This window comes from Barbus barbus, assembly GCF_936440315.1.
Source record: "Barbus barbus genome assembly, chromosome: 3".
NCBI classification, from domain to species: domain Eukaryota; kingdom Metazoa; phylum Chordata; class Actinopteri; order Cypriniformes; family Cyprinidae; genus Barbus; species Barbus barbus.
This window is the reverse complement of record NC_136731.1, coordinates 25,634,628-25,646,143: the sequence shown is the minus strand read 5'-3', so window position 1 is coordinate 25,646,143 and position 11,516 is coordinate 25,634,628. Positions and strand designations below refer to the sequence as shown.

The 11,516-nt window shown below is 34.7% G+C and overlaps 1 protein-coding gene across 2 annotated transcripts in view; it reads left to right on the top strand.

Annotated features, from left to right (window-relative positions):
• The first annotated feature begins 659 nt into the window (after positions 1-659).
• LOC306853634 (supervillin-like) overlaps positions 660-11,516 on the top strand; it is a 30,600-nt gene continuing 19,743 nt past the window's right edge. For both annotated transcript variants that reach the window (XM_079391187.1, XM_079391186.1), the window contains exons 1-2: positions 660-730; positions 7,634-8,138. In XM_079391187.1, the coding sequence (XP_079247313.1) occupies positions 7,828-8,138 (311 nt within the window). In that variant the 5' untranslated portion in view covers positions 660-730; positions 7,634-7,827. The remainder of the gene's footprint in view (positions 731-7,633; positions 8,139-11,516) is intronic.

Genomic DNA, 11,516 nt, shown 5'->3' with positions numbered 1-11,516 from the left:
GGTCCACTGGGAGGCAGTCATGCCAAAGTATAAATGCATATGATTTTTTTTAATTTTTTTTTTTATACAATAGCACATGAAATTGGTTCAGTCACATGGAAAGACACATCTGCCATTCCGAAGAAATCTAATGCAGAGGGGTCAGCGAGTTCATTAATTATTTCCTGTTTAAAATGAAAAGTCCACTAAAAATGTCTGATAATGTTTAGCTGACACTTGTTCACCTCAGTAGTACCAGTGGTTTTGCATTTACTGACATGTCGCCTGGATTTTTATTAGTTTGTTTACTAACAAACTAATTTGTTTTTTCGTTGTATTTATTAGAAATTCCGTCATGTGATGTCAACATAATGGCGACCATGAGGGGGCGACCCGCTCCATGTGGGACGCAACGGCTTGATACAACTCCTCATTGTGCTATTCATTTGTTCTTGTGAAAAACTTTCTAATTAGCAGGAAAAAAAAATTCAGTGCGACCAAAAGTAGCCGTTTAATAAACTGAGCTGTTGCCCCTTAGAATGGAATGTTGCCCTAGTCATGGGGGTATTTTTATCTCTCTCTCTCTCTCTCTCTCTCTCTCTCTCTCTCTCTCTCTCTCTCTCTCTCTCTCACACACACACACACACACACCCTAAAAGGGCTTTTCACACTTTCTCATTGGCCATTGGGGTGGTGTGTGTGTGAAGCTGTCAGAGCTGATCCGAGCGCACAGCTGATCCACCCAGACAGAGTAAGTACATTCATTCATTTCTGCCGTTACATTTATCACGATTTACAAGAATAACAATAGTCAGATTTTTCTATCGTTGTGAAACGACAAAACGACCAGCTTTTGGAGTTCATTTCATAAAGCTGCTTTGACAGTCCATGCTTAAAAGTTCAGTAGTGTCTTTCTCGTGTCATGAAGATTTTGCTTGCAAACCACATGAGCTTTATTGTGTCGTGGATCTTTACTGTATAAAATGAGTCAAATGTTATATCTGCTTCACTGTCCTGCTCACTAGATATCCGCTTACTTCTATTTTCAGCGCAGCAAACGCACCTGTAGGCTACACCTCAAACTCAATAACTCACTTCATCCAGTTTCTTACAGCACTATCTGTAAATGTACGCTACTGCTAATTCAAATGACTTGGACATTTGTTTATTTAGCAGAATCATTTGTCGTCTGCATTTTCTCACCTGAACTTGATAAGCAGTATTATGACTCTTATAAGTGATTAATGTAACCCATTACTTGAAGTTTTATATACAATGCATATAAATGCATTCTGCATGCATAATGCCGCAATGCTTTATAATACATCTTGAGTTGTATATTTTTAATGAATACATGGAACTAAAGATATAGTGCAGTAGTACATTTTAATACTTCACTATTAATTGTTGTACCTATACAGAGTATTATAGAATATAATCAGAATCCTGCTTTTATATCACTATACCCAAAGATGTACCCAAGAATAAATATTGTCTGCAGATGTTTATATATATGCATTGAATATAATGTGTATTATAAAATCTTATGAATACCTCTGTAATACGTTATATGTACAGGCTTCAAATAAACTCTTACAGGTTATTATTATTATTATTATTATCAAAGTTGTGGGTGACAATTACTAGTCAAGGATAATGAACTTAATGGGAAAATTATAATTTTTTTCTTCCTGGCCTGCAGTGAGGTTTTGAGTCAGTCTTCATGTCTGTAGTGTGTGTGTGTGTGTATGTGTTAGTGTGTGTGCTAGTGTGTGTGTGTGTGTGTGTGTGTGTGAGGGTTATGACTCCTCTAGCTTGTGTGACCTGTGTTGTGTGAGTATATCCAAGGTCAAAAAGCTATGTCATTTCTGTCATCCACTGACACTATTTGTTTATGTGTTATGTTCATTCTCTTCCTGCTTAATGTCTTGAACATCTTTGTGTTGAACTGTTTACCACTTGTCTTAAGACTATTACTATGTCTGTCATGATTTTGTTAAATATAACCGTGACATTGCATTACCTGATCATAGCTCAGGATGGGGGCTAGAAATGCTGGAATCCCGTCATGGTTGTAGCAATAAGTCTGAACTTCCTCTATTCTGAATCCTTGTGATGTAACAGAGCAGAATGACATGTAATAGGATGTGTCTTATAGCAAACAGAGTCTTTAAAATAGTCATGCCAATCTTTCTTGTGCTTGGTTTTTTTTATCTTTTTTTTTGCATTTAATCCTTTAACCATTTGATTACGATTCATTTAACAAACAAACAAACACACACACACACACACACACACACACACACACACACACACACACACACACACACACACACACACACACACACACACACACAGATACACCATAGACATAATTATCTTTATACTGTACAAACTGTATTTTCTAACCCCACCCATAACCCTACCCCTCACACAAAACTACTGCCATTTTTTGAATTTCAAAAAAACAGTTTATATATTTTTTTAAGCCATTTGGTTTACAGTGACACAGGAAATCTCATTAACCGTGTTTACATTGTAATAACCATGTCATTGTTCATGTATTCAAGCACACATACACCAGTAGGTGGCGTTCAAATGAAACAAACTGAAATAGTCTTTGAATCATTAACTCAACTGATTTGTTCAAAAATACCAAATCGTTCAGGAAAAATACACTACCGTATTTTGAAACGGATCATTTGTGGCGTTTTTGGTTGGAAAAGCATTGAACAGACAAACTGGCAATTATTTATCTCAAATGTAAGCTAAGTAATAATACTTCTTATTTACTGAACTGTTTACTGTTTGCTGTTATCCTTGTAGATGCCATTAACACAGTTTAGAAACACAAGACAAAGAGTAATGCAATAAAAAACAAAGTCTAAAAATGTGATTTCAAAAAGCTGTGCTATTTAAGAAGCTTTTTAGCATTGCGCTTTTTGAATGCCAGCACATGCTTGCATAAATGGAAAAGCAGCGTGTTCTGTGTGAAAGCTGTCATTGCTAGTTCGAACGTGATGTTTTTGAGTTAGTAATGGAAGCTTGGACACATCTTTTGAATTTGCAATGTCACATCCTGAATTTTTTTGCCATAACACATTCTTGCTTGTCTGATATGACTCTAATATAGTGTATTGTCTAACACAACAGTCATTAATTATCAGATAAATATGTCATAATTAACAGCCAAAAACGAATTGCAACAAATTATTTTGGTAGTATTACTATTAAAAAATATTGTAACAATTTTTTGGTAATAATAATAATAATAATTATTATTATTATTGTCATGGATATTCATAAATATTTATTTTTGTAGCCTGGTTCATTAGTATTGTGACAAAAAGCAGAAATAAATAATAAATAAATTTAAAACTGATCGTAAAGATGTGTATCATACTGAGTCTCACCCGCTGTTTGAATACAAGCCCTTTGGACTCTTATTATTATAATGAGACTTAAACCATCTAAATGCAGTTGGATTGTTGTGAATCAGCCAGAAATTCAGAAAACGCACCTCTCATAAGCTAGCTGTAGTACAATTAATCCAGCGGCTGTTAAGCAAGATAAGTACCATGTGCTGAGAATACCTCGTGAACGCTGCTGTCTGTGTGTGTGTGTGTTTGTTTGCATATGTCTGTGCTCAGCACATGTCCATGCCAGATAGAGTTACTGGATTAAGGACTGATGAGTCTAACTGATCCCAAACGTCAACCAGCCACTACAGTGCTTTTCCTACCTGTATCCTCAAACTCCCTCACACGTGACTCGCTCGGTCTCTCTGTCTCTGTCTCTAGTGTAATAGCTTTGTTTGGTTGTTCACTGCTGGATGCTGTGCAGGGACATCATTACTTACAAACCATGTCTTTAAAAAGCTCACCTAATATAAAAGTAATAATATAAAATAAATAAAACGTAAAATGCAATATCAAAGCAAAGCAATATCAAAGCCAGAAGTTAATTAGATGAATACAAAGATGTTGTTAAATGCACATAACAGACAGCTTTTTAACACAAATAGATGCTTAAAACACTCTTTGATCTCCTGGTCTGAGACTCTTATCAGGGTCATAACATGGCTAAGCTTGTTAAACCTCTCAGGCAAGTCACTCTCAGACAAGACATGACTCTCATGCTCCCCATAGAAAGTAATTTTATTTGTCACATACATAATCATACAGAGCATAACCAGCAGTGAAATGTAGGTATTATAAAAGAGACATGGCAATGCTGCTAAAGATCCTGTCCGGTAATGCAAAGTCTTAAGAGGTTTAAGCTATTATTAGATTAGATTTGACAACAGCATTTATCAGTGTTTATTTATTATAACTTGAATAATAATCAGTAGTCTTTCTTGTATCTTGAACAGTGGAGTATGGCACAATGGGTCTGTGGGTTTTATTACCAGGGAAACAAGAACTGATTAAATGTAAATGTATAATTTGAATGCATTGTAAGTTGATTTGAATGAACTCACAAAAACCGTGTTTGACCAAATGCATAATTGTAAATGTTTAGTGGAATACTGAACAGGCTCTTCAGGTATGAGCTGTATGTAAATGAAACAATATGTCTTGACTATTTGAACAGTTTTTCCCCCCTCTGTACAGCTCATATAACAAACTAGTACTATTTAACTTTGTATCGACATTGAGGTAAAGTGATGTTCCACCCAAAAATTTAAATTCTCTTATCATGTTCTCACCCTCATATCGTTCCATTCCTGTATGAGTTTCTTTACTTTGTTGAGTACATAAGAAGATATTTTGAACAATGTTGGAAACCAAAAAGTTGCTAGTACACTGTAAAAAAAAAAAAAAATGTTTTTATTTTTGTAGGAGTTTCTCAACTTTTTGTTGCATAAACTTAAAACAACAAGTTGAGAAAACTCAAAAAATCTGCTGAAGCTAGTTGCCTTAAAATTTTAAGTTGGCTCAACTTTTTTTTTTTTTTTTTACAGTGTAGTCTGTCATTGACTTTCATAGTATTTATTTACAATGGAAGTCAGTAGCTACCAGCAATGTTCTTATGTCAACAGAAGAAAGAGATTCATACAGGTTTGGAATGACATGAGGGTGAGTAAATGATGATATAAATTTTATATTTGACTGAGCTATCCCTTTAAGTGCATCAACCTGTGATTTCCACCATTGACAGATGACAATATTTAACAAAAAGCGGAAAGTTTTTTTCTTTTTGTTTTTGAAAAGTTTCACGTTCAGACTACAGCATTGTCAAAATGATCCTTGCTCAACTAAAAATGCTGTATTATGCATGCCAGACCATAAAAAGGCAATGTCACTTTGTAAAGAAACAATAAACACCTGCGTACATATGCATTCCTAAAGACTGAACATGTAATATGCATGCATATGACATCACCATTTTCACAAATTCACGTTTTCATAGTTTACACGGAGAACGATATTGTTCTCGAGTACTTGCAATTTGAAACCCTTTTTCAAATGTTTGCACTTTTAGGCTCCCAAAACACTGTTGTTGTGTAGACGAATGGGCAAAATGCATAACATTTTTCCAATTTTAGTTGAAAACGGTGTCGTGCAAACAGTCCCTTGTTCAGCTCTTGGAAGAAGAGCACTGTTATATCGGAAGGTCATAATAATTGTGATTCCTCATGTTATGGGTTCAGTAGAATTGAGAGCTCAAACTCTGGGTTCCTGAAACTCCATATAAAGCTCGCTGAGTGAAGTGGTACCTCATTCTCTGCTGTAGTACTGCTGGATCTCTGCGCTGTTGTTATACTGGGCCTATTGTGTTTCAATTGTGAGAGGATTTGGCAGAATGCTGATGCTTACAGTTGGCTTATTTAGGAGAAGAGGAGCCCCTACAAACACACACACACACATACACACACACACTCATAGCCGTTCTTTAATGGACTGAACTTCAAGATTGAAACCAGTCATTACTAGATATTCCCATTTCAAAACTATTCTTAACACTTTCAGAGGGCTTATTAAAAACATGAGTAATGAGTAAATATAGTTCAGTCTCATCACTAACTTTAGTCTGGCCTTCCACACACACACACACAATCACACACACAATGGTACAATCCCTACAGTAGCTCTCCTGGAGGGCTCCCATGGGTCGACCATCCACCACATGCCAGGTCCATGTTATATGGGTGAAAACATGATGATGTCATTATTTATGTATGAGTAAAGCTGTGTTTGCGTTGTTATGGCAGTTTGGTGACTAGGTAACCACATCTGTGGATTCATGAGTGATAATTTAGGAAGGCATGTTCTGAACGGTGCTGTTTGGGTAATTTCATGTATTACAGCTGAGTGTGACTAACATGATGATGTATCTTTTCAAACCAGATACATTAGCTCCACTTGTTCTTCAGATTCCTCATGTTATTGCTCAGAAATGACTGTCTTTACTATACTTTACTTACAAAAAATGAACACTAATAGCCATTATTCTCAAGTCAATTGATAGTTTATGATAAATAATGATAACATACATGATAACATAGCTTGAAATATGTTTCTCTGATCATCAGCATTTATTTGGTAGTACTGAAGTATTATTAAATTAGTTTGACCTGAACAAAAACGGATAAAATAAAATAAATTAAAATAAAATAATTCCAAAAGACAATTAGCAGGAGCGCACTTCTACAATATATTTTGAAATTTTCTATTATTATTATTAATCTTTAGTTTAAGCTTTTATTCAGCAAGGAATTAAATTGATCAAAAGTCACATTAAAGACATAATTATACTTAATTTGAAATTTCTATTCATCAAAGAATACTGAAAAAATGTATCAGTTTCTACAATAATATTAAGTAGCAACAACTGTTTTCAACATTAATAATAATAATAATAAATGTTTTTGAGCAGTAAATCAGCATATTAGCATGATTTCTGAAGGATCATGTGACCCTGAAGACTTGAGCAACGATGCTGAAAATTCAGCTTTGCAACACAAATTATTTTAAAATATAATTGAATACAAAACAGTTATTTTAAATTGTAATAACGTCACATAATATGACTATTTTTACTCTATTTTTGATCAAATAAATGCAGCCTTGGTGAGCATAAGAAGATGGGGCCAATGGGGTCTTTAAAGGTATCAGATATACATTTAACAAGCATTAATTCGCTTCATCATTTTATGCAATGTTGTATGCCGTTTAAGCAGTTTTTAAGCAGGAATCATTGTAAGAATTGTAAGCCTTATTACTATTTGACTGTTATTTATTTAAATGTGCAGTATTATCAAAGCAGTAAACTTGCTGAGACTGCAATATACTAAAATACACCTGTGTTGGATGTTGTTGGATCAGCTTGTCTGATGCATGGCTTACTCTCAAAGACTGCTGAGTTGAGCTGCACTTCAGAGGTGTAGAGTGTCAGTGCAAGAGCAGTTTCCAAAATGCAGGAGCTCAGCAAAGCAGGTTATGGAGCACAATTACACAGATAATTATGAAAAAGAATGCTAGTTTTACAGGTCAGTTTATAGCCTTGCATGGACTAAGAAATGAAAAAGTAAAAAGGGTCTATATTTGTGTGTGAGATGATTGTTGAATGAACTTGCTTTCGTGTTCTCCTGTTTATAGATATGTGACACTTCTGTATGACTTACAAATACCTCTTATTTGTTTTTCAACAGTGCCATGTCCTCTGAGAAGGAATCAGGATGATACACAACCGCATTATTAGAGGAACCTGCTGTAATTTGAGCTTTTGATCAACCAAACTTTCATCAGTTGAGACTCCACCCTTGTTTTTCCAATTTAAGGTGTTGATATCATCCTAATCACTCAACGGGAATTATACTTCAAACTTCCAAAGTGAGTTCATGATATGGACAAAATGGAAAGTGTAGCCCAGGAGTCCAGAGCTGAACGGATAGCTCGCTACAAAGCAGAGAGACGGCGGGAGCTGACCGAACGTTACGGCAGCCAGGAAGAGGAGCTTCCATCTAAGTGGTCGAGAAGAGAGAGGGAAGGACGCGGCGTTCGTGACTCGACCTATGCTGATAAGTCTGTTTCGGGAGGAATGAATGGAGGGATGGGGAGGAATGGACAAACGCCACTGGAAGAGAGGCCTGTTCCTGCAAAGATCTCTAATGGGTGTAAGGTGAACGCCCGTGGAGAGAACACACACCAAAACAGGTGAGCTTTCCTGTGCCTTTGTACCATACAAAGATTTGTGACATTCCTCTCACTAATGGTAATTTTGGTCACACTTCACTTTAAGGTCCAATTCTCGCCATTAACAAGTCATTAACTGTGACATTTGCCTCAGTAAACTCTTAAATACTGCTTATTAATAGTTAGTAAGGTAGTTGATAAGTTGAGGTATTGGGTACGATTAGGGATGTAGAATGTGGTCATGCAGAATATGTGCTTTATAAGTACTAATAAACACCCAATTTGTTAATAATAGGCATGCTAATAAGCAACTAGTGAGAATTGGTCCTTATACCCAAAATTCAAAATTAAATGGAAAAGATCAAGTTAAATTTTTTCTTATTTACTATCCCAAAACACATTCCTGGTTTTACTGTGGGCATAAGCAAGGCATTAATTGCAATGAGGGAGACATGGAAAATTTTCTGCAAATATTTAGGCTGATTACAAAGGACTTCCAGCTTTGAATATATTCTGCTATATTTCCCTGTGCACAAAAAACATTTAGGTCTAAATTAAATGATTAAATGAACAAACTAATTAACTTAATGTGATACATATTTGATAGTCATACATAAATGAAACAGGTCAGATTTCTTAAAACAATATGGCATATTCTGTTGTATCTGTAATATTTTTAAAAGGCATTTATTGAACTTGCTTAGAATCAGCATGCATCTGTTTATTGTGGAAACAGTTACATTCATTCAGTTGAAAAGCAGTATTCAGTTCAAATGTGTGCGATTGCAACAAAGTTGATTTATTGATGATAAATATATAAACCTTGTTCTTGTGTATTTAAGACACATTCAGTTTATTAGTACTATTACAGAAATCTTATTTGTTTAATTTATGTATGACTGGCAAATATGCATCACATTTATTTAGTTTCTTTATGTTAAAACTGCGTAATGAAAATGGATGGAAATGTTATATGCAATTTAGGCCTAAATAATATTTTTTTCCAGCTACAGTTTTATCATTCTCTATATCCACTCCTGTCCCTCTTGTCTCTCAGCTGTCCCTTCCTTGCACACTTTATTTCCTCCAGTTCTTGTCTCTAGTTGAAGTCTTCTGCCTCTCTCCAGGGAAAGTTTGTTGGGCTCGTCTGGTACAGTGGCTGGGGAAAACCCTCCAGACTCCCATGGGCCCTCGACCCCTGACACTCCCCAGTTACACACTCATGTATCAGTAGGCCAGCTGAAGAACGCTCTTCTACAGCAAACCTCGAGCCCAGCTCCCTCTGATAGAGTGTAGGGACACCTCAGTGTGTGTGTTGATTTCCTGCTTCATTCTGTTTGTATTACCCCAGGCAAAACATTTCCAGTTATTTGGCCAGCGCTAACTCTAACACCAGTATTTTGCATAATATTTCACTTTATTTCATAAAGTGTCCACTTTAAAATATGTCTGAAATTGTTTTATTAAAGCTGTATATACTTTAATATATAATACATATTAATATAATGTAGCCTATATATGCTACTATTCAAAGTTATTACTTTTATTCCACAAGGATGCAATAAATTGGTCAAAAGTATAATTTCTAAATGCTATTATTTGATCTTTTTCTATTCATTCAAAAATCTTGAAAAAATATATAACACTGTTTCTACAAAAATATGAATCAATGTTTTTAAGATGAATAATAATAAGAAATGTTTCTTGTGACAGTAACGATGCTGACAAGTTTGGAATCACAGGAATAAATGACATTTTAAATATATTCAAACAGAAAGTTACTTAAAAATTATATTAGTATTACTGTTTTCATATATTTTTGTTCAAAACAATTGCAGCCTTGGTGAGCATAATAGACTTCTTTCAAAAACATTAAAACATTCAATCTTATTGACCTCCAATTTGAATGATAGTGTATAAATATAAATATACATATAGATATAGTTAAAATAGCTCCGGTTGAATCAACAAATTAATAGACTTCATTCATCCACACATATATATTATGCTCAACACTTTTTAAAAGACTTTCAAACATTTAAAAACCATTTTTAAAATGCATTCTAAATGTGTTTAACAATATTTTAAGCATTTGATTCTTTGTTGGCTGTATCTTTATCCTTGTAGGCTAAAAATTCAATTTTGGGGTTCACTGGAGTTTATCTCATCTCTTTATGTAATAAACTGTATTCTGTGCACATTTTGTGGTGCTAACACAATGCTAATGTGCACCTGTAGTTTTGGGGCAGTGTGATTGATGCTGTCTAACACTTTATTATCTTCAGTGTGCTGTGAGGAGTGGCAGAGCTCTTTTCTAATCTTTTCTTTTGACTCATTGCTTCTTTCTCTGTTTATTTTCCCCACACTTTACCTTTCCTCCATCTGTTACGGTCTGTCTACTCAAATATTAGAGCCACTGATGGTGGTGTGGTGGCCTTGACTCTTGACCTCACAGTTCAACCAGGTGCAGAGGGAAGTCGTTGGCGTACCCGTCGATACAAGTCAGGGGATTCTGCAGTGAGACGCAAAAATAGTGAACGTTTCCGTACTCAACCCATTACAGCCTGCGAGATAAAGGACAGCTGCGGGTATGGAGACGACTGTCTCTGATCTCCACTTAGGCCTGCAGTGTGCTTACAGCTGTTGCTTACTACCTAGATACACTAACTTTATTGGGTGTTTTGCCTGTCATTAACCTTTTATGATGTGACAAAAACCATTCGTACATGCAAATGCCTCTGATCATTGCTTACATGCAGTACCGTTCAGAAGTTTTTAGTCAGTTTTTTTAAATGAATACTATTATTCATCAAAGGAAGCTTTGAATTGGTCAAACGTGAAAGTAAAGACATTTATAATGTTACAAATGTTTTTTATTTAAAATAAATGTTTTTTAAACTAAAATGTTTTTTTTTTTTTTTTTTTAAATGTTAATGTTTTTGTATTTTAAAATTAATATTTAGCAATATTACCGGTTTTACTGTGCACATATTAAAGGTAAAAATAATCTTGGTAAGCATAAGAAACTTATTTCAAAAACATAAAAAAATTGCACCAACCCCAACTTTTCAACAGTAGTATTTGTACATAAATTGGAGCCACAGGATAAAAGAATGGTATTAATAAAAGGTAATTATGACTTTTTATCTTGCAATTCAGTTTGTTCCTTGTAATTGTGAGTTTATATCGCTCAGTTCTGTTTTTTTAAAGAATTTCAACATATAAACTCACAATTGCGAGAAAAGTCTAAACTGTGACGTGAAAAATAGCAATCACCTTTTTTAAATTTTTTATTTTTTATTTGGAACAAAATAACTGAGTTTAGAGATGTAAACTCAGCATTCTGAGAAAAAAGTCAGAATTAGGAGATATAAACTTCAGAGGTGTAGAGTGTCAGTG